The sequence below is a fragment of the Botrytis fragariae genome (assembly GCF_013461495.1).
Source record: "Botrytis fragariae strain BVB16 chromosome Unknown tig00000075, whole genome shotgun sequence".
NCBI classification, from domain to species: domain Eukaryota; kingdom Fungi; phylum Ascomycota; class Leotiomycetes; order Helotiales; family Sclerotiniaceae; genus Botrytis; species Botrytis fragariae.
In genome coordinates, this window is record NW_023500995.1 from 194,215 (window position 1) to 217,938 (window position 23,724).

Genomic DNA, 23,724 nt, shown 5'->3' on the forward strand with positions numbered 1-23,724 from the left:
CAAAGCCTAGTAGGGAGTGATTGTCACCTTCCCATTACCGATACGTAATGCAGATGAAGGAAGTAACGACTCGCTCGAAGGGTTCATGACATCCACGTGATGTACGAAGGTGACCACATTCTAAACTTCATACGGCACGCCCCGGGCATTTCATTTGCGTGAATCCCAAACAATCGATGAACAATTTCTTAGATCTGAACATTCAATACGCCGTGTATTATCTTATTCTAGAGTACAACTAGTTTCGTCCCCTCATGTGCTTGACTCTCGACTGATGGATCGAATCACTTGTTCATCAGTTTGATAGTCGAGGATGGGGATCTTAGGCTAGCATAGACAGGCAATAGACATTCTTTTCTTGCTTTTTGGGTGTAAAAAAGGATAAAGGGGGGTAAGTTTCGTGGTTTTTATCATCGAAAATCATGTGTATGAGATCACGAAAAAATAAATTGTTAACAAAATGTTTGCTGGAGGTTACTCAAAATCACTAACATCGTCATGTTATAGTAGCGTTAGAGTTGCAACGCAACTGTACTCAGGATAAAGCTTTCATAGTAAAAAGTATTGAATGAAATGTACGAAACCAAAAGTCTAAACCAAATTAATGCCCATCAACCACTTGCTTCCCGATCCAACGAAATTTCTCTGACCGTAAACGACACAAACTTTCTCAGTGCAAACAGTATCCCGTAAAATTCATATCTGATCCAAGGAAAACAGTTTCTATCAATCTCACTAGCCCTCTCTCTCAAATACCCCTCAACACCTCTTTGGAAACTTCTTAAAATCCCTAACAAATGGAACCAAAGCCGGAACCTTCTGCTCTCCATAAATCGGCATTCTCGCCAACGCATCCGCCGAAGTATTAAATTCTTTCTTGATCTGCCAAAACCAAACCGGGATATGAAACTGGTTGAACTTCGCAATCAAAGTATCCAACTCTCGGAATATCTCTGCATTAACAACCGGCTTTCCAGTCGAAGTCTTAAACCCGTTTTCCTTCCACTTGTAGATCCAATCCGCGAACCCATCGACCACATATGCCGAATTGGTAATAATGAGGATCTTAGAAATTCTCGCTGCGTCTTTATCATCTTCATCACTTCCTCCTCGCGCGATAAAAGCATCCAGAACCTGCTCGGCCATCCTCAAAACCACACGCACAGCAACTAACTCAGCTACTTGAGTAGTCTGCGGAAGATCCTCATCGAGAAGGTTAGAAACACTCCGAGGTGTCGTATCACCCACATAAACCCCATATGCAGCTCGAACAGGTTCCTTCCCGCTGGCACTACATGCGCTGTCGATAGCAACTACATGCGATCCCTCATCAATCGTCACTTCGCCTTCTGCATTGCGAGATTTAAGTTTGAGAGCGCCGCAGCAGCCTAGTGCACCGAGAATGTCGGCCGGATTGTCGACGTATAACTCGTTGGTTTCGGGGTTGAAGCGGCGTTGGAAGACGGTTTCGTGGCTGAGTCCGTTGTATCTGGTAGTGCAATCGCACTCGATGTCGCGTGTAATGACGACTGAGATTTTAACGTAGACCATGGTTGAAAAGTTGTGTGTTGTGAACTTGTGATGACCTTTGAATTGCTGTATTTTGAAAGTCGATCACTTCTGGGAATCACTTTATAGGTATAAGAATTGTAAGTGAACGAATGTGTCTTCCATTTTCTTGGTGGAAGTTCTTCGCGGTTCTATTTGGTCTCACTGTGTTTCTCAATCCTTTATCTACGAAGACAAATCCAATAGTCTCATCTACATGATACGTATGCGACTTCCCAAGAACACATCCAGAAAATTCATGATTGTGAGTTCATTTTCTGAGGCTGGAACAGAAGGCGTTGAAACAGGGGTTCTCTTCTCTTTGTTCTTTTCAGAGGTTGGAATCATAACTGCCGTCTCTTTCCACGGCCACTCTTCGAATGAAAGAATATTCTCAATCACCATTTCAGCCATAGTTTCAAAAACGAATCACAATTTGTAGCTCAGAGTCAAGCCAGTATTCTGGAATATTCCACTCTACATTCACGTCGCTCTCAATGAGAAGTATAATGACGAGGAAGTTTCGAATTGGAACATCTCAGCCACCAATTCTACCCAACACGAAAAGACGCTTCTAGGCGTTATGATTATTTAACTTCACCGCAAGTTGGTCTATTGATAACTTATTAAGGAAGATGGGAAATCTTTTTATCTCTGATTCAAGCAAAATTTTTCATACTGACATGGACCATTGCATTTCTCACTGTTGAACAATGCACCAATACATGATTGTGACTTATAAAAATTTCTATAGACCATATATAGCAAGATGACAAATGAAAAGTATGAATATACTAGTAGTGTTGATATATAACAAAATTTGCATCGAGTGAATAAACAGGATATTATGTTAGCAAAAACAAAGGAAAATGGTGGAATCACAACTGCCATTACAGCCGCACACTAACTCTCAATCTCTCATCGTGACCAAGCACGATCAACATACCCCGTAAATCTGCCTTCAAGCCCTCACAGCCTTCGTAGTTTCGTAACGATCCCTTCTTCTCAAACTTCCCCAAACAGTTCTCTTCCTCTCCATCCCCCTGATATTCTCACCCACAACCCCATCTCTACCCACCACCCTTGGCTTCTCCTCCCTAGCCACCTTCTTCGCATTTTCCATAAACTTCTCGAACTCTCCATCTCTCGAATTTCCAGTATCAGAGCATTGCTTTGTGACCGTCATAGAAACTCTCTTGATCATCTCTCCCGTCGAGTAAGGCGCATATTCAGAGTACGTATATTCGGAATAACTGTACTCGTCATAACCCCCACAATCCATCATCAAATTAGGCACGTCGAACATCTTCAAGTAATCGGGTCTCTTGGATCGACGCGGTGTTTGAGCACGCTTCTTTTCCTCGATCAAAACTGGAGCGTTGATTTGAGATCGCAATGTATCAGGTTTAGAAGAGTTCTTCACACGACTTGGACTGGCTTTTATGGGTAGAAATTCTATCTCATAAGGTACAGTTCTAATAGTCGCAATAGAATTTCGGGGCTCGGAAGATGTAGGAGAAGGCAAAACAGAAAGAGGAGCTTCATTCGGAACATGCGATAGTCTTCGATTTGACATCGTTGAATTGCGTTTCGCGTTCCTCACAGTCGCACTCCTGCTTATGCCTGGCACGGCTGCCTCGGTACTCCCTAACGTATAATATGTTTTCGAGCGCGTGCTGCTTGAGCGTTTGACCTTTGGAACTAGACCCATTTGTTCAGGAAGATCAACCCCTTGTGTTTGAGAACGAGTAGGCGTGGGGCGTGATGACTTGAAGTCTGAGAGAGAGCGCCTGAGGGAAGATAAACGTTTTGGGGTAGTGTCATCGGGTCCCTTTCTGATGAGGAGGGGGGCGACAGTATCATGGGAATTTTGGGATGTTATCTCATAAGTACCAGAAGGATCGAAAGAGGGACGAACGGTTGTGGCCATAGAGGAACGAGGTGCATTGCTGTTGCGGGTTTGTGGTCGAGCAGAAGCGGTGAAGTCGGCTTCAGATTGGAACTCGCTTGACACTGATTTACTGAAAGAAGTAGGATATCGCTCGAACTCGGGTTGAGATTGAGATGCTCTGGATGTTGACACACGAGAAAGGGCAGGATGTTGAGCCAAATCCACTTCAGGGACCTTATCCAACTTCATAGGAAAATCCATCGAAGCATTGTAATTGGGTGGTGGTGATCTAAGTACCTGTGCTTCCATTACCGGAAGGTCCGTAGCAATCCTTTGGGTACTTCGAAGAGTTGAAGTGGAGTATGCTTTTTTGATTGATAGAGGTGCAATACCACAAGTTGATGCTGCTGAATTTGACATTGAGGTGGAAGTTGATGCGGATGTATTGGGTCGTCGAAGATCTTTACGGGAGAGATTACTTCGTAGAGGCTTTGGTGAAAGGAAAGGTTCAGATGAAGGTGATTCAGCTACAACCGCGGGATGAAGCTCTACAGGATCCGGAATCACCATTTTGATATCAATTGGATAGCCTGCATCTTTCTCCATATCATTTCCGGCTTTCTCATTTTCTAATTTCCCACTCTCTCCTTTCCTTGCCTTTCTCGAAAATTTCATTGATAGTTTCCTTCCAATGGATTTTGCAGCGCGAACAGGAGAACTATCCCGAGATTTGCTCTTGGGTTTTGGTGTTGCAGGTCGGGAATCATTGTAGAGGTTGGAAGTGAGGTTGTTGATCATGTCCAGAGACGTACGTTCTCGAATGATACTACACTGTGTGGGTGTTTCTCTGGTCGTGAGGGCTGGAATGGGACTGCTCCTTGGCCGGGCAGCCTTTTTCTTTTTGAGACTTCCAAACATACTGGCTCTAAACAAAACGGACTTCTGAGGCGCTTTATGATCAAGAACATTGAACCTTCTAGGATCTTCCAAAGTATTTTGACGTTGATGTTGATGCACGGGTCTAGCGTTGAGAGCTGGTGTGGTATTGATTGTCGAAGATAAAATATCCAACAACTCTGACTCCGAGTTCTCGATTAAGATAGGTCGATCGTGGAGACGAGGAGGTGCCTTTCGAGAACCAGAGGGCTTTTGAGAGGGGCGTGAGAGGATAGAGCGACTAAGCCGGCGTAATTTCAAAGGCCAGCCATCCTCAGCGTTCTCGGTCATAGGAGTGTAAGTGTTTTGCGAATGCATGATGGTAGCGGAATGTCGTATGGTCGAGTGGATTGTTGTAGTATTTAAGGGATGAAGAGAAGTTTTATGTAGATATAGGACTCTGTGTCGAAAGAGAAATGGAACTGTCAAAGCCCACTGTTTTGGTATTTTGAGTTTCGAACAGACAGGCTTAAAGGCAAGATGTTTCCAGGTTTCGGATTGATGAAACAGTATTCCAAATTTGACAGGATTCAAGCAATCAAAGAACTCTTGATGGATTCAATTTGTTTCGGTGAATAGTAAAGTAGTAAACAGGAAACAATAAACAAATAAATAACACGGGGATATTGGAAGTGCGAAAGTACGATAAATGTATGAAGGTATAGATAAGATTTGGCTAAAGAGCAGATCATTTGATTTACCAGAAATCAAAGTTTAGGACCCGCAAAGCAGCACTACATGCAATGTTAACAGAAAGAAAGTAAAAACAGGTCTGAAAAAAACTTTTGGAAGAAACTCTAAACTCAATGATGCAGGAACGCACACGAATATATCTTACATGGTCACTGGGGGAAGATTCTTCCCAGCAGCACTTTCATCCGAGCATCATTTCCAGGGACTTCCTGCTTCCCTGCCACTGACAAAGAAGTCGTAAGGAAGAACAAAATGCCTTACAAACGACAAAATGATGTGCACTAGCCATGCGTACGATTGTCCCTGCGCAGATCCGTATCTGAAAAAGAGCGTCAAAGCTGCAAACGGCACCCAAAAATGGTGGTGAAAAAATACAATGCTCGTGCTCAATGATCTATTTGGGACAATTGAGTGGGGCGTGATACTATATAGGGAAGTGAAAGGCAAAGTTTAGACTGAGGTGCTTTGGTGATATTGTGATATTGATATATCGTGATGCGTTGTGAGGTGTTGTGAAATTTTATTTGGGAGAGAGACCGGGTAAAAGAGGTGCCTTAGGGTGAAAGGAAATGGATTTGAGACAGGTGATTACGTAGATACTAGGTATAAGGTTAGGATTTGTTAGGAAGGACAATGTGAGGTATGATTAAGTATCGAAACGTTCATCTAAAGATTCTGGACTTGGCGAAAGCGACATCGACAGCGATAGCGAGGGTGATGGCGATCAAGATCACAAGTATTTCTGCGTTCCTGGAAAAGTATTGAAGACAGAGCCAAAAAAAGATAATTGATAATCCGGGACCGAAGCATACAGGGACCGATCTCAGAGTCTGACCACGCCAAAATCACACCAAAGCTCAAACTAATATTTTGGTGTTTCACCATCCAACCCCCCGTTTTTATTCTGAAAAAGTCATAGAATGGTTAGAAATATGTTTATTTTCCCTTCTTCAAATACTCGCCATCCCCAACTCGTGCGCACAGTTCTTTAAGTGCGTGGCCAGCCCACTCAAAATCTTCCATTTCGAGATATACTTGTCCACTGTGAGAGAGTGGATTGTTAGTTTGTTGCAGAACACGAGGTTTTAAACATATGATGTGGAAAAGCTTTTATGGAGGTATGAATCACGAATCAAAGAGCAGGTGAATTATCACATACCTTAATCTAGCCCACCATTTGTTGTCCACGAATGCTATGGCGATGAACGTTTTGTATTCTTTTATCAATGTTTCCAACATCCATTGGTAAGCTTGCATTTTGGTATCTTCATTGATCTTGAAGAATGCGTCGATATTTGATGTTCCAATTTCCAATGGTAGTAATACATTGACAAGACAACAATCTGTCAATGTGTTGGTACTATTATCCAGTACCTTAGTACCCAAAATATTTGCGACAGCTTTACCACCTTCTCGTGATAAATTGCTACAATAATCCATGATGGCTTTTTCACCACCACAAACTTCTTTGCGCCATTTGATCGCTTCGGTGGTGCAGAGATAACTGCTGTTGTCAACCGTGCCAACGAATTCGAATTGATTGACAAACACGCTCTTGGCGCTTGGCGGTAACGGATTGAATGGCCTAGGTCCCTTAGGAACGAAACCATGTGATGTAGGTAAGGTTGTTCTCATCAGATCTTGGTTTCGTTCTGGAACGTAAAATACGGCACAGCCTCGCGGGACAAAGAGCCATTTGTGACAATTGCTGACGAAGAAATCAGGATCAAGCTTTGATAGATCAAGTGAAACGTGACCGATTCCGTGGGCTCCGTCAACGATGGAGTACATGCTTTCCCTTTTGCAGATCTCGATGTATTTTTCGTAAGGAACTCTCAATCCAGGAAGTGATCCTACTACATCAAATACAGCAGCTCGAGGACGTTTTCCTTCTGCTTTTGAGGCCTCAATTGCCTTCTCGAATAGTCCAACGAGTTCATCATCCTCGATGGGATATTGAAAGGTAATCTGCCTGGGTTGGACCAGGCCACGATTGGCCTCCGAAACATATTTGATCTACAACATGAGTAAAAGTTAAACTTGATGTTGAATTATGAACTATCAATTGATAGCAGTCATAGAGAATTACACTGAGGTTTTGGGAAGTACATACCGTCAAACCACAAGCACCGTATATTGTAGAAAAGTAGAGGATTTCATCTTTTCCATCCTCATTCCACACCAAGTTTCTCAATACAGTATTGATTCCAGTAGTCGCATTTGGCACGAAGACCACAGTGTCAGTCGGGACATTGAGAAGCTTTCCCAAAGCTTCTCGTGACTCATCGAGGATTCGAGGGTATGTATATCGGATAAACTCATCAGGACGGGCTTCCGAATCATCTTGGTACTGCCTTTGCTTTTCACGGATGGCACGAGGAATAGTGCCAAAGGAACCTAATTCCGTAAGCTAGGTAATGGGAATTGGGGGCGGGGAAAGGGGGAGGGGGGAGAGGGGGGTTGGGCTTTGATAAAAATACCATGATTCAAATTCCTCCACCCTGGTTCGAAAAGGAAGTGCTTGGCCATTTCTTTACCAAAAGGCGTTGCTTGATATGTGTTTAAGTCGTTAAGGGAAACTTCCCCCAACTTGGTGTCTAATTCTCCCATTTTGATAAGTTTGACGATAATCGTTGAAGTAATGAAGTGTAGATATGGACAGTGAAGTGAAGAAAGTGAGGGGAAAATGAACTCTATTATACTACAAAGTGGAGAACACCAGAACCGCTGGGAAGATGAAATTAGGAGTCATCGATAACCATTTGGTGGAGAAGCAATAATGAATGGCCCGGACTATCATCGTGCGGAAGGATGACAAACGTTCAATACATGATAAACAAGCATCGATGACTCTTTTGCCAAGTCAAAAAGATCCCAATCTCAATGAAAGTTGAAGCCGACTCCAAACATTTGTGCTGAAGATGTGGATTGAAAGATTGTCAAGTAAAAGGCGTGGCGATAGTGTTTGAACTTCCCCCACCCACTACATACGCCTATCACAACGATAAGGCTCACAACAAGCCAAACCTCAAAACGCCTCCCGATTCTTTGTTCTTCATGGAATCAAGATCAACAACTTCATATAAACCCCATCTTGCAGACGCTATGCGAAGATGTCAGTCATAAATCCGACACCGGCCAACAAGGCATTGAGGAATGGTACTTCGGAGCATTGAAGGATATCCGACAAGTGATGGAACAATCACAATCGATGCAACATGGCTTTCTTCCGAATTTTGTTACCAAGACTGGTGAAAAGCATCCAAGTGCTTGCATAGCAAGTATCACGAATCGAAAGGTTATCTGCTTAGATATATATATATATATATATCTCGATGGAGCTCTCAGGTGTATATCCAAAAATAATTACCTTGATTTGCCCTGTACATTCGGATTGCTGAATCCTACAAGTCTTGACGATGATGTGGAAAAGATGAACGGCGTCATATCCCAACTTCGTGTTTCGTGCTTCTTGTCCATTGACAATTCCCGGACATGAAAAGATCAAGAGATAATCGAGGACCTCAAGTATTGACAATGGAAGGTTGATATAATCTTACCAACAGTTAGCATGACAAGTCATCTTCTGCCTATTCACCGCCTTCAACTGTCACAATTTTATATTCACCACTTCTATCGAAATCATTGACAATCTCTCCCTAGAATCAAAACATTCAATAAAACGAAAAGAAATACTCTTATTCTGCAGCTACGTATGCAATTTCATGAATCTTCTACAATTGGAAGTCATATGGTAGAGCGATCCAAATATATGGCCCCGTCTCATTTTAATCGGATGAGGTTACGCTCGACCACAAACTATGAGGAATTTTACTTCTCCTGGCAATCAACATTCCAATGCTATCAAAGCTAGCTCCTCCTTGTATTTCAAAGACTGTCACGTCAGTCAAATATTCTCTCGCAATCCAGCTCCTTAGTTCCAAGGACAGCAAAGAGTCGACCCCATAGAAGTGGAGAGGTTTCTCTAACTCAAGCTCGTTTTGAAGTGTAGGTAGGACCCTCGCGAGTTTCTTGACAATGGCAGACTTGGCGATGACCCCGGCCTCCAACATGGAACTGGATTCCTCAAAAAGAACTCTATAATTGTCGGCGGCTTCCCCTTGGTGCTTTGACACAGACTTTTGCTGCAAAGTGTGTGAAAAGAGGGGCTGGCGTTGGACGATGTGGCCTGCACCGAGCCCAAGCAGCACTTGGCTTTCTGCGGCTTCAAAGAGGGAGATGTTGGGGTCGCAATAATAATCCAATAGTGCTATCAGATAACTTCTTGATATAGAGGTGAATACCTCATATGATTCAATGCGCTTCAAGAATGCTTCATCCTCTGCGACAAATCCATCTTCAGCCATGATTCCAAGATCCCACGCTACCGCCCTCTGGCCAAGAGAAATTCGATGACGTGCAAGAGCGTCCATAAAAGTATTTCCAGAGCCATAGTTTGCTTGTCCATGGATGCCAATAACTCCAGAGAGAGAAGACAGCATAACAAAGAAGTCAAGGTCTGTGGGAAGAAGACAATGGAGATTCCAGGAACCTTGTGTCTTGCATTGTGTGCCTAAGTTCCAGTCTTCATACGACATGTTAATGAAGCTAGAGTCCTGTTATATTCTCAGTATCGTCCATTTAAATTAGCTAGGATCTCAGGACTCACTTTTAAAACCATTGCTGTCTGGATACAGCCTTTGATCGGGGGATAATTCAAGGTAGCCTCAGCGACTATCGTTGACAGAGAGTTCCGATCAGTAATATCGCATCTCGGAGCTCGAAACTCGATTCCCTGGGCTCGGAGAGATTCAAGAAGTTCGCTGGCAAGTTTGTCCTTGGGGCCTGATCTCGAGAGCAAAATAAGATACTTGGCACCACGGGATGCCAGCCACGATACAACGGCTCTTCCAATCCCACCAAACGCACCAGAGATAACGTATGTACTATCATGGCTCAAAGTGGCTGGATGTTCGGTGTCAAAAAGGGTCTTGATTCGATCATCTCTTTTCAGCTCTATCACAGCTTTTCCGGATAATTCGTCTTCCTGTAAGAGGCTGAATGCGCTAGCTATATTTTCGAGACTATTGATATGTATCGAATGGACCGTGCGCAAGGACCCGTACTTAAAAAGCTGAGTGATGTTACCAAGATCCTTCTCTGCCTGCTTTGGGCGGTCCCGCAGCCACGAGAAAACGTCAAACGAAGAGAAGCTAGCATTCTTCCGAAAGTTATGTACTTCTAAAGCCAAATTAGATTGTGCATCTCTTTGGCTGATATCAACAAATCTCCCATAGGCCCCAATACATTCCCATGACGCAGTTAGTCCATCTCCCGTAAGGGAATTAATAATCACGTCCATCCCACGCCCCTCGGTTGCATGCATGAGAGCACTTTTGAACTCCATCTTATTGTCAAGAAGTATAATGTGATCATCGGGTATTCCATAATCATTCAGAAGTAAATTCCTTTGGTCTGAAGTTCGACATGAAGCAAAAATCTCAGCGTCAAAATGTTGGGCTAGTTGAACTGCCGCCTGTCCGACTGCTTCACAAGCTTCATGTATCAAGATGGTCTCGTTGCTTTGAACTCGAGCAATGTTACTTACAGCGTTCCAAGCTGTCAAGAACACAATGGATATACCCGCTCCTCCTTCAAATGACATCCATTCTGGTATTTTCCAAACGCTGCTTGCCTCACATCGAGCTAGTGTCTTGAACAGACCATTACCAACTACGACAACCCGATCTCCTTTTGAAAGATGTGTAATGGATGCACCAATCTCTACAACGACTCCGCATGCCTCGCGGCCGAACTCTGTATTTTGCAAGCGTCCTAAGACGGATTGGCAATCGTTGCGGCTCATGCCTACCGCCCTGACTTCAATATCGACATCTGTCGGCTTCAATGGTCGACTCGTATCTTGATCTCGAACAAAATGTAGAGTCTCAAGGCTTCCGGAGTGTTCAACAGTTAATTTTGCGGGAGCAACTTCTGATACCATCTGGAAAGAGATCTGTTGAGGTAGAGACTTCTGATGAAGAGTTGTAGTTAGATTGGGAGAAGGAATTGCACGCGGAATTGTGAACAGCCCGTTCACTTCTACGTATTCATGCTCGTTGAGACGAGCATTTCCAAGATAAGATGATGATTGATAGATCATCCGAATTTGCGCTTGGTTAAGGATAAGCTCCTCAGTTTCTTTAAACTCCAACGCAATGATCGTGATTTTTTTTTCCGACCCTTCGTTTCGAACTGCTCGGGTGATTCCTTCGATCATGTTCCAAGCTGGATTCTGCACCACCCTGCCACCACCACCTCTGACCCATACAACGTCGCTTGCACATGTCAACATACTTTGAATGCTTATATATGAAGCATTGGAAAGGTCAAATAAGATGGGATTGTCAATTTCTAAAAGGGAGACAATCTTTCCCAACTTATCAATATCATCACTATCAAAATCGTCCATATGGAGGATGCGGCTACTGATGAAATTCTCAGAATATTCGTTTTGTAGATCATTTGCAGCTTTCTTTTGGTTTTCGAACGAGGTGTCAACCACAATGGTTACTATAATTGGTGATAGATTTGGCGACTCATCAAAGCTGGCTGTCGATATGATTATGCTTTGTTCTTGACATTCCGGACTTGCGAATTCAGGAAGCTCAACATCGATGCCACTGAAACCATGTTGCAAAAGAATACTGTCCCATTTCTGGGATGAGATCGCGGGTCCCCAATGCCGGTACGGATCGGTTGCTAACCACCAGCCTGGAAGAAGACCGAAAATAAACCCGCTGCGCAAAATATCTGGTCGAGTGATTTCGTGCATCATAAGCTTTCCACCGGGCTTCAAGAGCTTTCGTACGTGCTTCATTGTTTTAACTATGCTGACCGTTGCGTGAAGGACATTGCCTGCAACAATAAGGTCGAAAGAATTTTCAGCAAAGCCTTGTTTGATTGGATCATCCTCAATGTCGAGAAGACGGTATGACATTCTCGGAAACTCTTTGAAGTCTTCTTGTGCCGTCTCAAAAAAGAATGCTGAGATATCGGTATAAGTGTATTCCATATATCTAGGTGAATGCTTGATTCCTTGTCCGTCTTGGCAGAGACCTTGAAGAACTTTCGAGGTTGTTCCTCCCGTCCCCGCTCCTATTTCTAGAATTCGGAGTCTGGGATTTTTATACGATAATCCTTCAAGATACTTTTGGAATGCTGGGAAGCAAACACGATTGTTGTTGATGTCTTTATAGAGATCTTTAGCGAGATCGGACTTGAAGAGAAATTCCTGAGAGCTAATTTCACCACGCAATATTGGAAGTATATTTTGGCCCGTTGCGACAAATGCACGTCCCTGGGCCGTTTTAGACTCAACACGCGAGATCAGTTCCTTGATATTCTTTTCATCTTTCATTAAAATCTCCCATCCTTGCTGACTATACGGCAAAGCCCCATCATTGTATCGCTCAACCTGATATCTGGCCCAATCAATATACTTTTGTAAATATGGTAAAGATGGCTTGGTGGCGCCCAATCCCTGTAATGCTTTCACGAGAAACACATAAGTGAGAAATAGAAGGTCTGAATAGAATTGCTTGGGCTCTTCCTCCTTTGAGTTTTGTATAGCGCAAAACTCGCTGAGTTGATCAGGCCCAAGCAAGTCGATGTCTGGCTGAAAGTCTAAGATGTGGCATACATGATCTTCTCGAGAGACTTTCTCCAAGTCTTGTGTGTCAGTTACAACCGTCATACGTAAACCCTCACATCGCATCAAAAGATTTTCAGAAGTTGAATTAAGAACAGATATGTTAAATTCAGAGTAGCGATTTGTGATTTCCGTTCCAGAAGCAATGGCAAGAACATGACTTGCTTCAGAGAAATTCAATCCTGATTTTGCGATTGATAATCTTCGGATATGACTAGGCACCGCGGTTTCTAGTTTCTTTTGACAGTCCTGAGCAAGTGCGGCCAGACAAGAATGAAGCATTCCATCGAGGGTTGTCGGGTGGATGATATGCTGTTGGGGAAACTGGTCATCTGGCCACCGATACAGTCTCACAGAAGCACAAGCTTCTATCGTGGCATGAGATTGATACGTGATCTTTTCCAGAGTTTGGAAAGATGGTCCGAAATTGTACCCTGAATCTTTCAATGTTTCATAGAGCTTTTTGGAAGGCACAGTTTGATCTTGCATTACCCCTGCGGCTGCTAGTCTTTGCCTCTCGCTCTCAATCTCGTGTAGAGATCGAATTCTTGGTCCGTATTCAATTTTGATAAAGCCGTAAAAGTGATCTTCCCACTGTTCGTCAAGATTGGTCTCCCTACAAGTGCACAGTCGAAATTGTAGCCAAGATGAGCTGCTTTCTGCTTTACCTGATGGCCTTCGGAGATAAAAGTGAACTTCCACACCATTATCTTCCAGAGGAACGCTCAATGCTTTCGGGAATACCACATCTTTGAATTGGAACCCTGCGATTTCTTCATCGTGATTTGCTATTTGATTTGCCGCCTCGATAGCCATCACGAGCATTCCTGCTGCTGGATATATCAAGGAGCCATTGATAACATGGTCTTCCACCCAAGGCATATCAGACACCCGAATAAAATTGCGCCATCTAGCTTCCATTGGGTTCCAGTCCGTCGATGGCTTACCAAGTAAGTCAAGCTTGCCTTGAGGATGCAAGCGATTTCTTTTGCTAGACTTCGTTTCGTACCAATATTCCACTGATTGATCAAATGGATACTCTGGAAGATTAAGTAGCATCCCAGGCATCCCATTAGTCTTAGAAATATGGAGAGAGTCGATATTTGTAGGTGCTCCGAGACAATAAGTCGTGCATACAACATTTAGCGCTGTTTCCTCTGCTGGCCTCTTCCGGTGCAGCATAGACGAATATGATATTCTTGCCTGTGGATTTTGACTCAAAATTTGCTGTATTGGTCCTTGCAAGGCAGAGTGAGGTCCCACCTCAATTAGCATGTTGACACATATATGAGCTCTGTGGCTACAGTCAAGCTTCTTTCGGGTCAGTCGAGAAGTCTGACCACATATTGATTGCATGGCTTCGTAGAATCTCACTGGAGACACCATGTTACTTACCCAATAGCTTGGTTCGCGCAAGTCGCTGGATTCAATCAATCGTCCAGTGACAGTGGAGATCATAATACAACTTCGAGAAGCGCTCCATCCTGCTTCGATATTTTGAATAGAACTTTCGTACTCTAATGCAATAGCTTCCATGTGATAGGAGTGATAAGCAATATTGACCTTGAGCTTTGTAGCGGGTATTGCTTCCATCTTTAAAAGTGTTCTTAATTCGTCGATTTGAGTTTCGTCACCTGACACAGTGACGTTTCGATTGCTGTTTATACATGCAACCGTGAGCCCAATATGGCCATTTTGAATCGAAATCTGGTCGATATACTTTTGCGCTTCGTCTTTTGGAAGACCAATAGACATCATAGCACCAGTTGGGCCATTGTGCGAGGAAAGTTTGGCAGCAGCTTTTCCTCGAAAGTATGCGACTCTGAGAGCAGATTTTGCAGACAATGCTCCAATACAATACCTTTGAATTAATATGTTAGCAATTATGGAATCTGTATGGTGTGGGATACTCACGAAGCGGCAATCTCTCCGGAAGAATGGCCAACTACAGCATTCGGGTGAATGTTGAAACTTTTTAATAGATCAACTAGTGCAATCTGAACTGCAGTGCATATTGGCTGACTGAATTCGGCGTTGTTGATATCAGAGTTCAGGGCCGAACGCGAGAGCTTCTCTTTTTTACTCTGTTAGACTGGAAATCATGGCAATGGGAGAATAGTACCTGAAAGACTCCAACAGGATCCAATATCTTTGAGATGCTGCTCTGCCATAGCTAAGCTGCGAGCAAAGACCTGAAACTTGAGTAACTCAAGTCCCATGCATGCCCATTGTGCTCCTTGGCCAGTAAACACAAACCCCATCAACGGAGTTTTCAGGGATAGTATGGGAAGTGAGCTTGTGATTGTCAAATTCCTAAGATCCTCTAAGTTATCGGTGACGACATGGGTTCTCCACTTTAGCATGGTTCTCTTCTTTGTTAACGTATACGACATTCTCGCAAGGAAATCCGGTGTTCTGGAGACTGATACGGATTCCTTGAAATAAGTTGCATATTGATCCACGACACGCTTGAGTGCTGCTGGATCGTTTGCCGTGAAGACAAACAATTTGCGCATCCCAAGCGTAGTATTCCCCGAAGTCAATGCCTCTTTTTCCAAGTGCTCCTGAGGAGCGATTTCATTTGATGAGTATGATGGGGCGTTTTCAACAGTGTTGTGGCTAGCTACTAGACCTCTAGACTCCAAATAATGGTAGACATCGTCAAGGACAATGTGTGCATTTGTTCCGCCGAACCCGAAAGAGTTTACAGAGGCTCTTCTAAGGCCTGTTGTAGGCCATGGAGTTGGGCAAATCGGAAACTAAAAATGTTAGTGGAGCTCACGAAAAAGCGTCAGCGGGACAGAAGCAGCATACCTTAAGTTTGAGGAACTCAGCATCAATTCTTGGATTCAACCTCTCAAAGTTGGCATTCGGTGGTATAATTGCTTTCTCAAGCACCAAAATTGCTTTTATTACCCCTGCTATTCCACTTGCTCCCTCCATATGACCAATATTACTCTTAAGAGCCCCACTACCACTAATTAGTGTTCAATGTCAGAGGATCATGAAGTCAGACTTACACGTATAATGGATCCTCTAGAGTCCTCGCTGCTTTGAATGCTGAGCCAAGGGCCGCAGCCTCTATGGGATCGCCTATAGCCGTGCCAGTTCCGTGTGATTCTACAAAACGAGTGCTATCCATACTCAAGCCGGCTTTCTGGTAGACTTCCCGTATTAGAATTTCCTGCGAGATTCTGCTTGGCTGCATGATTCCCCCCGGCGTAAGTCCGTCTTGGTTACTTCCGCTTGCTCGGATGATTGCACGAATTGTGTTGCCATCTGCAATAGCACTTGAAAGTCTTTTCAAGACAAGAACACCAAGTCCCTCTGAACGCGAATAACCATTTGCTCTGCTGTCAAAGCTATAGCTTCGGTAATCTGGAGAAAGCATCTTCATATTAGAAAGGAGATGAATCCAATCTGGTGAGAAGATAAGATTGCATCCCGCGGCAATTGACTGTTAATGGCTAGATGTCAACACCGAGAGCTTCATTGAATCTAGTTCTGGAGTTCAAGATTACAACATACCATATCAACGTCACCGCTTAGCAAATCTTGACATGCAAGATGTAGGGCTACCAAGGAACTTGAGCAGGCTGTGTCGATGTTTGCGCTGCCTCCGGTGAAGTTAAAAAACCAATTGATACGGTTCGCGGTCATGCATGCGGCACTTCCCATACCAACATAAGTCTGGCTATTCTCCGAGTCTTTGTAGCAGAGTTGTTGCCAATCGTTTGTGAATGAACCCGTATAAACAGAAGTTTTTGTGCCATCAACCCTACTCAATGGCAAGCCAGCTACGATGGGTTAGTCTTTTCAAAAAACGAGCTTGAGATGATAATTCTGTATCAAACTAGAGAAAACTCACAGTTTTCAAGTGCTCTATACGTGGTTTCGAGAAGCCCACGATGCTGTGGGTCTAAAGCAGCTGCTTCAGTGGCTCCGATTGAGAAGAATGGAGCGTCAAATGTGGAAATCTTGTCTTGCAGGAAGTGTGCCCCGCTGACAGAAAACTAAGAACTTTCAATATCATGGTGACTTGTATAAGGGACTACACGCAAGGCATATCAACTTACTGTGTCTTTGCGATTCGGATCTGGATGGTAGCGATTTGATTTACTGAGGCGATCTTCTGGATATTCTGTGGCGGTACATCTCATGTCCATCAATACCTTCCAAAAGGACTCGGCATCTCTCGCTTCTTGCGGAAACTTGAGTGAGAATCCGACGACAGCAATAGGATCGACACATCTCTCCTCATTTGATATAGACGATGGTGGGGTAGATTTGGTGGATTCGGACAGAAGTGGAGAATCCATGATTATTGACGTTAGAAAACACTGTATAATTTCAACTGAATAGAAAATGAAGAAGAGAAGATAACTCTGTAATTATATTGAAGAGATATTAATACTTTACATACACTCACGAGTTTATTGCTACTATTCGAGCTTCAAATTCTTCGAGTAAATTATCCTAGAGCCAACCACACTCGAACGATATCTATCATCCTATTATACATATGATTAGTCTCATTAACTAAGAGCCTAAAGGAATCACTTCTATGAACAACACATACTCCTAGTAACATATTATTTTCTTTTCATAACAGCTATGACATTAACCTGTATCAATGAAAGACTTATTAAATTTTAAATTCTACTAGTCATCCTGAAATTCGATTTGATAACTCCCATTCTACTATAATCATTACTTCAAACGCACGATCGAAGGGTTTTGAGCCATTAGTATTGTTCATTGAATCACCGGATATTCTTGAAGTAAAATGAAGTACAAATTGGCACTAGTCGAATCTCCAGATTCGATGCTACTTTCTGCATGCTAAGAATACAGATGACGTCCCATGTACTGGATACAAGGATAATGTTCTGATGATGAACTCGCTTTTCACACACGAATCAGATCAAATGGTCACTATCCTCAACTTCAGACTTTCAGACTTCACAGAAACCGCGCGCTCAAACAGTCGAATGTTGTTTGCGGGATTTATTACCATCTTCACATGAATCTAATGCATCGAATCTGATGGAAGTGATAACTGCGCCATCAACGAGCATGTCTCGTTGTAACTTCAGTCGGACATGAAGAAAACATCAAAGTTAGCAAGATCCTCCACCACGACGTACTTCGATCGGGCAAGGTTATGTTAAGTTCAATGATTTTATTACACCGCTGTTTTACTATATTCTGGGAATGTAGCATCGCATTACTGCGCCGTCTGCTCGTGTACATTTTGTTGCGATATGGACTCTTTTCTCCAACTTTCAAATGCGCCTATGGAAGTTATTAGATCCCTCCTCCTTTACTTGGAAAAAAGCCCGGTCCAGGTGCATCTGGGGAAGCGTAAAGTGGAGATTAATAGTCAGCACTAACACCCTCGCCTCCATTCAGGGGTCCTACATGATCTTATCTTTAATGCTTTAAGCATATCTTCTCATTGGCGGAATCGTGCAACGGGTGTCCCCTGGTCGCTTTATCGGTTTTAGAGATTAATGATTGTAGAAACGCCTCTTCGTACCATAATGTCTTATTGAAGAAGCTCTGCAATGTGAGTTCAGGCACATGAAGAGATTATCCTCGCCAACCGACTACGGTTCTACGTAGAATAACCCTGCACAACTATTGAAGCCCCGATTTAAACCGCCGCTTCAAACCTTTCGCCACACTGAGGCTTCTTGTGCGAGAAGATATACGAAAATAATTTTGCGGCGTACACACGTAAGATTCCATTTATCGCCCAGTTCGTCTAGTTGCGTTCAGCTGTTAACTTGTTAAGTGCTGTGCCTCAGAAATTCGAGACTATTATATCTTCACCAGATACCACTTGCCTATTCTAATATACAGATACAGTAGAATCCTTCTTCAAATTCCTGCGTTAGAATGGAGCTTGTCAGCAGGCGTACCCCTGAATCTCTTCGGCATATTGGCTGGAATACACGAGAAAAGCTAAAACTAAGATGAGTGAATAGATATCATTAGTTAAGATCTCCAGTTTTCTCCTCTTCTTAATTCATCTGCATTGAACCCCGATATTGCTTTAGCCGGTTCAGGATGACGACAGTTTCTACCACATTTTCCCCAGAATACCTGGCCCAGTACCGTGGCAATACACCAATTGCAATATGTGTCACCTTTATTGTTCTTGAAATAGTGTTTGTCGCTTTGAGATATTGTGCTCGCTGGGTTGGAAAAGCAAAATGGGGTATGGATGATTTTCTCATGATTCCAGCTCTCATACTTTGTCTGGAACAATGTGGAGTGGGTATAGGTGAGCCATAGACTAGTATCAAAGCAAAAGGTGTTTCTCTCTAACGTGTATCCAGCTTTTATTATAGTCGGTGGTGGTGGTTATCACTCCGCACGCGGGTTTCCTACCGAGCAGATCATTAAATTTCATCAACTTCAATTCAGTATTGCCATATCATACTTTTCTGCAGTCTTGTTCCCAAAATTGGCCATACTTGCCATTTATCTACGTCTTTTTGACGTCAAGAGAGGCTTCCGCATAGTCACCTGGATAATTGGGGCATTCATGATCGCAAATTGGATTGGAACAACGGTGGCAATGTCCCAAATTTGCCATCCAGTGCAATTTTTCTGGAATCAAAAAATTCCCGGTGGAGGAAAATGTTTTAACATTGTGGACTTTCTTCGTTGGTCAAGTTTCATGAATATCATTACCGACCTTGCTATGCTTGTTCTGCCCATTCCTGTAGTCTTAGAATTGCAGATGTCAAAGAAGATGAAGGCTGGTCTGGTCATTACTTTTGCTTTGGGGAGTTTGTGAGTTTAAAACCATCTTCTTCTTATCTATTATCGAAACTTTTAGCTGATAATTTTTACCTCAGAGGACTGGTTACATCAATTATCCGCTTTGTTGGTTTCTTCACTAGCAACGCAGTAATAGATCCCCAATGGGCGGCTGCTCCATTGGTTACTTGGACTATTCTAGAGACTGGGACGTATTTCATTGCAGCGTGTCTTCCGACACTCCGTCCCCTTGCCGTGTTCTTATGGAAACGTAATCCTCTGTCGCAGCTACGGTCCAGAAGTGCCGTTACTAAGAACTCCGGAACCGGTGGCAGTATTGCATTGCAGAGCAGAGGCAAAGCAGGCTTCAAAACTTTCGATGATGACTCAAATGAGTTGATTGACTCAAAAGAAAGTCATCAGTGGGTATCAAGTACGACAGATGTAGAGCGAGGTACACGATCCTCAAGATCTGATGGAATTACGATCAAACGAAGTGTTGACGTCACTTCCCAATAGGAGATGGTAGCCACAAACTTATGATATCAAGAGTTTGAAATTGCTTTTATCGTAGTGTTCTTTCGTTTTCGGTTTTTGTGTAGTAAGTAGCTCAGCAATCAACATGTTTTCCCTAGAATTTGTCAGTGGTACGGCGCATTCTTTGCTTTCTCAACTCCAAAAGGGCACATTATTTTCCGTGAATGTTGAGATGAATAAGGGACATAGTAATAAGAATTTCTGTCAATATTTCAAGAAGGGCGCCTTGATTTGCCCAGAATCTCCGGTAGAAAAAGTTGCTTAAAGCAAAACTTCATAATAAGAGTCATGAGATTATACAACCACTATCCTAGCAGTCTTTACATGTATAGCACATCTCAAGGGTGGAAGACACATGCAATGGAGAAGTTGCTTACAGGCGGCAGCTTAAGAGATTTATAATACAAGGGGTGTGATTGATTATCCGGCGGAAAGACCCATCTCTACAGCTCTCCGTATAACTTTGGTAATTTCAAAAACGGCTTCTCGGTCCCGCGAGTTTGGAATCTCATGCCCTTCACCATGCAAGAATCTCCACCGCTTGTCATCCTCGCACAAATTCCATAGCTCTTGGCTTGCACCAAGAGATACACTATCATCGGTATCCCAGATGTGTGCCGTGGGTATATTGATCAAACGTAAATCATTCTCTGAGCCTCTCAAAGCTTTAACTTCCTGGTGCATGTCCAGGACTCGAGGATCAATCGGACTTGTTGCTGAAAAGAACACCGCACATTTGAACGGTAATGGGGCAGTAGGGTGAGCCAAGAGCTGTTGAATTATATAGGTCGAGATGAATGAAGCACCATGAGAAAATGCCAATACTCCGTCATAGGGACCTTCGAGGTCAAGGAATTTTGAAAGATTGGCAAGCGCAGATTCAACAGACTCGTGGGATGTAGGCGAGAAGTATGCGAAGTATTGATCACTTGAATCATAAAATGACTTCATTTCTATTAGAATATTAGCAATGAACGAAGATTGTATTGATAGTTAGAGACGTCCCTGAGGCTAGAGGGAAGTCAACATTTCCCTCAACGAAGTCAAAGGAATAATGCTGGTCCAACTCATAGCGAATTGTTGCTAGCATTAGAGTCAGAATAGTGAGCTGTCATTGTATTGTGACTAGAAATAGACATGGATATCTGTACGAACCCGTTTGACTCTCAAATATCTAGATACACATGATCAGTATATAGCTCACAATCAGATAAATGTCTTTGCAAGATTGATTCAGACTGACTTGGCTATTAGTTCCACCTCCGTGGAAGCACAAAAATCTCATTTTAGATCGCTGATGGTGAAATGTTGACGCTGCGAAAAGAGTAAAAAAGTTGAGATTGTTCGAACCCTTCGAGAGCAGTCCTGAATGTAATCCTCCCAGAAGTTTTGTTGAGGAAACTTCGACCAAGCGTCTGCTTGGGTAAATGACCAGATGATCTAATGATCAGATGAAATAGAGTGTTGTGATCCGAAATGTTAATCCTGATTGAACCGTACATATTCAATGAGCTTAGTGGGCTTAGATCAAAGCCATGGAGACCCGGTATATCGCTTATTGGAGTATATCATCGTGAAAGCTAGCAATGCTGATGGCCCTGCTGTCTATTTCCCTCTACTCCTATTGGATTTATTTACTTTATTTTGCAAGGCTCGCCGTCGCGACATAGGGTGGAACACATCGAGCAATTATCCTCACCAACTTCCTCTTTTGCCTATCTGGCTTCGGTTTTCGATTGGTCGTTGCTCATGAGGATTTTCTTCTTTACATTTGAGAAATTGGAGTTAGCCGCTAATGGAGGACCTGGTTATCCTCACTCCTTTCTCTATATTACCGGTGCATTGTAAGATTACCAGGTCACAAATCAGAAATCGTGATATTTACGGGCAACATTGTCGAAAAGATTTAAGTGTGCACTCGTGTGTGGAACCAGCATGTAAATTAAATGACAAGCCTGTCTTACATCCCATCCCAGCAATGGAACCAATCAGTGATATGTATCAGCGATGTATCTCCTGCAGTTATTCGTCTGCCGAGCTAAAGATTCAGGAATTATTACCTTTCTATCCCATTGGTCGAGATTCCAACACTGTGAAGGTGATGCTAGAAACCGTCAAATGCAACGAAATTTCATTGTCCAGCGAGACTGTTAGTTTATCAGTGGAGATATCCGGTTACGACATTCCAATAGTGGTTCAAGGTTTGGTCGAATTGTCTGCAACCATTCAAAGAAAATCTGGTGACTACGGCCGCATCTGAGCCTACTAGTCTAGGCATCGGTTCCGAATCTTGCAACTCGTTGGAAAATTGCTACGCCATCATTTAGTGATTCTCTTCGGTTGCATGCATGATCGGTTGGATTTTTAAACGAACAGAAATGTTACGCCATCCATGTTGTCTATGATGGCTAGGGTTCATGCGTAGCTCCAGGGTATCTGTTGGACCCATGTTTGAGATATACCGTACCCCGCACACTAAAAGCCAAGTTGTAGATGCGAAATCTGAGAATATGAATAATTATCAGGAACCTATAGTCTTGAACTACCTAGTTCGTCAGTCCTTCTCGATGTCAATTCTCTACGCAATATGGATCGCAATTCACTACTGGCTAGGTATGTTAACAAGTACCACATAGACTTTATCTCTCACCATGAGTATGGAGTCATCTCACAATAGAATGATCAAAATGCCTAGGTAAGGATAGCTAGTCAAGCAGACACATGTGGGAACAATCTCGATTGACCTATTCACGGGGATGATGTTTCCATAGTTCCGGAATGCATTTGAACAGAGACTGATCAAGACCTACTTTACGATAACACAGGGTACAAACGCTTCACCTCTACTCTAATGGGACAACAATTTTTTGGTTCTCGTAAATTCACGAATCAAACAACGCAACTGTATGTGCTGGCATGAAAGTGCTCGGAGTGTGCGAGATTCAAACATTGAACTTCAAGATGGAAGGGGAAAAGAGTAAGACGGAGGAATCAAAATCCGTTGCTGCAGTCAGCAAGTCTAGAAGCCAGCGGACAAGAAGCTTATCTTTCTGTGATTTGTGTATAAGCTTCGAAGCTGCATATTCTCTGGGGTAGCTGCAAACATCTCGGATACAGCTTGTCGGTTTCATGCTAGGACCCTGCGAATCTCGATTTTAAGCATTGTGTCCGATTGTGCCACTTCCTTCGCACTGCCGTGCCGCAAATTGAGCTGCATGAGGTTAATTCAATGATAAGGCGTAGACGCGCATATGTTACTATCAACCTGCATGTAACATTTTTACGATAGTCGTAAGATGCAGTCTACTCTGAATTAAGAAGCTTATCATCTCTCCCGTAGGCAGTAGGGAATAATTAACAATTAATTCGACTTCCAGGACCCGGTGAGTATACAGGTATTATATATAAACTTCTGATTGTAAAATTTATATCTCGATGAGGAAATCTATTTCTAAAGATGAGATACTAGTGTACATAGAGTATGGTGTATGATGATTCAAGGCGCACTGAGATGATAGATAGATATAGAAGTAACTAGTCTATTTTAGGATATTCTTAGAACTCGAATTGATCTTTAAACATTTCGTCGAGTACCTGGAGCTGGATTTCGAGTTGGGGTTTCGTAAAATTCGAACCA

At 43.0% G+C, this 23,724-nt stretch overlaps 6 protein-coding genes across 6 annotated transcripts; 1 reads left to right on the forward strand and 5 right to left on the reverse strand.

Annotated features, from left to right (window-relative positions):
- Window positions 1–759: 759 nt before the first annotated feature.
- Bfra_005556 (putative ribonuclease h protein) lies at window positions 760–1,551 on the reverse strand (the record flags this gene model as incomplete). Its single annotated transcript, XM_037335939.1, has 1 exon — window positions 760–1,551. One exon carries the CDS (start codon window positions 1,549–1,551, stop codon window positions 760–762), a length of 792 nt encoding a protein of 263 aa, XP_037191149.1.
- A 958-nt stretch (window positions 1,552–2,509) lies between these two features.
- Window positions 2,510–4,693, reverse strand: Bfra_005557 (uncharacterized protein; the record flags this gene model as incomplete). Its single annotated transcript, XM_037335940.1, has 1 exon — window positions 2,510–4,693. The coding sequence occupies one exon, from the start codon at window positions 4,691–4,693 to the stop codon at window positions 2,510–2,512; it is 2,184 nt and encodes a 727-aa protein (XP_037191150.1).
- A 1,311-nt stretch (window positions 4,694–6,004) lies between these two features.
- Window positions 6,005–7,678, reverse strand: Bfra_005558 (putative aminotransferase family protein; the record flags this gene model as incomplete). The annotated part of the gene is made up of 4 exons (XM_037335941.1): window positions 6,005–6,110; window positions 6,228–7,084; window positions 7,182–7,465; window positions 7,549–7,678. 4 exons carry the CDS (start codon window positions 7,676–7,678, stop codon window positions 6,005–6,007), a joined length of 1,377 nt encoding a protein of 458 aa, XP_037191151.1.
- A 1,178-nt stretch (window positions 7,679–8,856) lies between these two features.
- On the reverse strand, window positions 8,857–17,098 carry Bfra_005559 (putative polyketide synthase protein; the record flags this gene model as incomplete). Its single annotated transcript, XM_037335942.1, has 9 exons — window positions 8,857–9,684; window positions 9,738–14,640; window positions 14,694–14,853; window positions 14,902–15,538; window positions 15,594–15,750; window positions 15,800–16,236; window positions 16,308–16,576; window positions 16,648–16,792; window positions 16,856–17,098. 9 exons carry the CDS (start codon window positions 17,096–17,098, stop codon window positions 8,857–8,859), a joined length of 7,779 nt encoding a protein of 2,592 aa, XP_037191152.1.
- Window positions 17,099–18,851: 1,753 nt separating this feature from the next.
- On the forward strand, window positions 18,852–20,069 carry Bfra_005560 (putative integral membrane protein; the record flags this gene model as incomplete). The annotated part of the gene is made up of 3 exons (XM_037335943.1): window positions 18,852–19,068; window positions 19,124–19,583; window positions 19,649–20,069. The coding sequence occupies 3 exons, from the start codon at window positions 18,852–18,854 to the stop codon at window positions 20,067–20,069; spliced, it is 1,098 nt and encodes a 365-aa protein (XP_037191153.1).
- A 438-nt stretch (window positions 20,070–20,507) lies between these two features.
- Window positions 20,508–21,589, reverse strand: Bfra_005561 (putative ef-hand calcium-binding domain protein; the record flags this gene model as incomplete). The annotated part of the gene is made up of 4 exons (XM_037335944.1): window positions 20,508–21,032; window positions 21,064–21,195; window positions 21,243–21,261; window positions 21,438–21,589. The coding sequence occupies 4 exons, from the start codon at window positions 21,587–21,589 to the stop codon at window positions 20,508–20,510; spliced, it is 828 nt and encodes a 275-aa protein (XP_037191154.1).
- Between the last annotated feature and the right edge of the window lie 2,135 nt (window positions 21,590–23,724).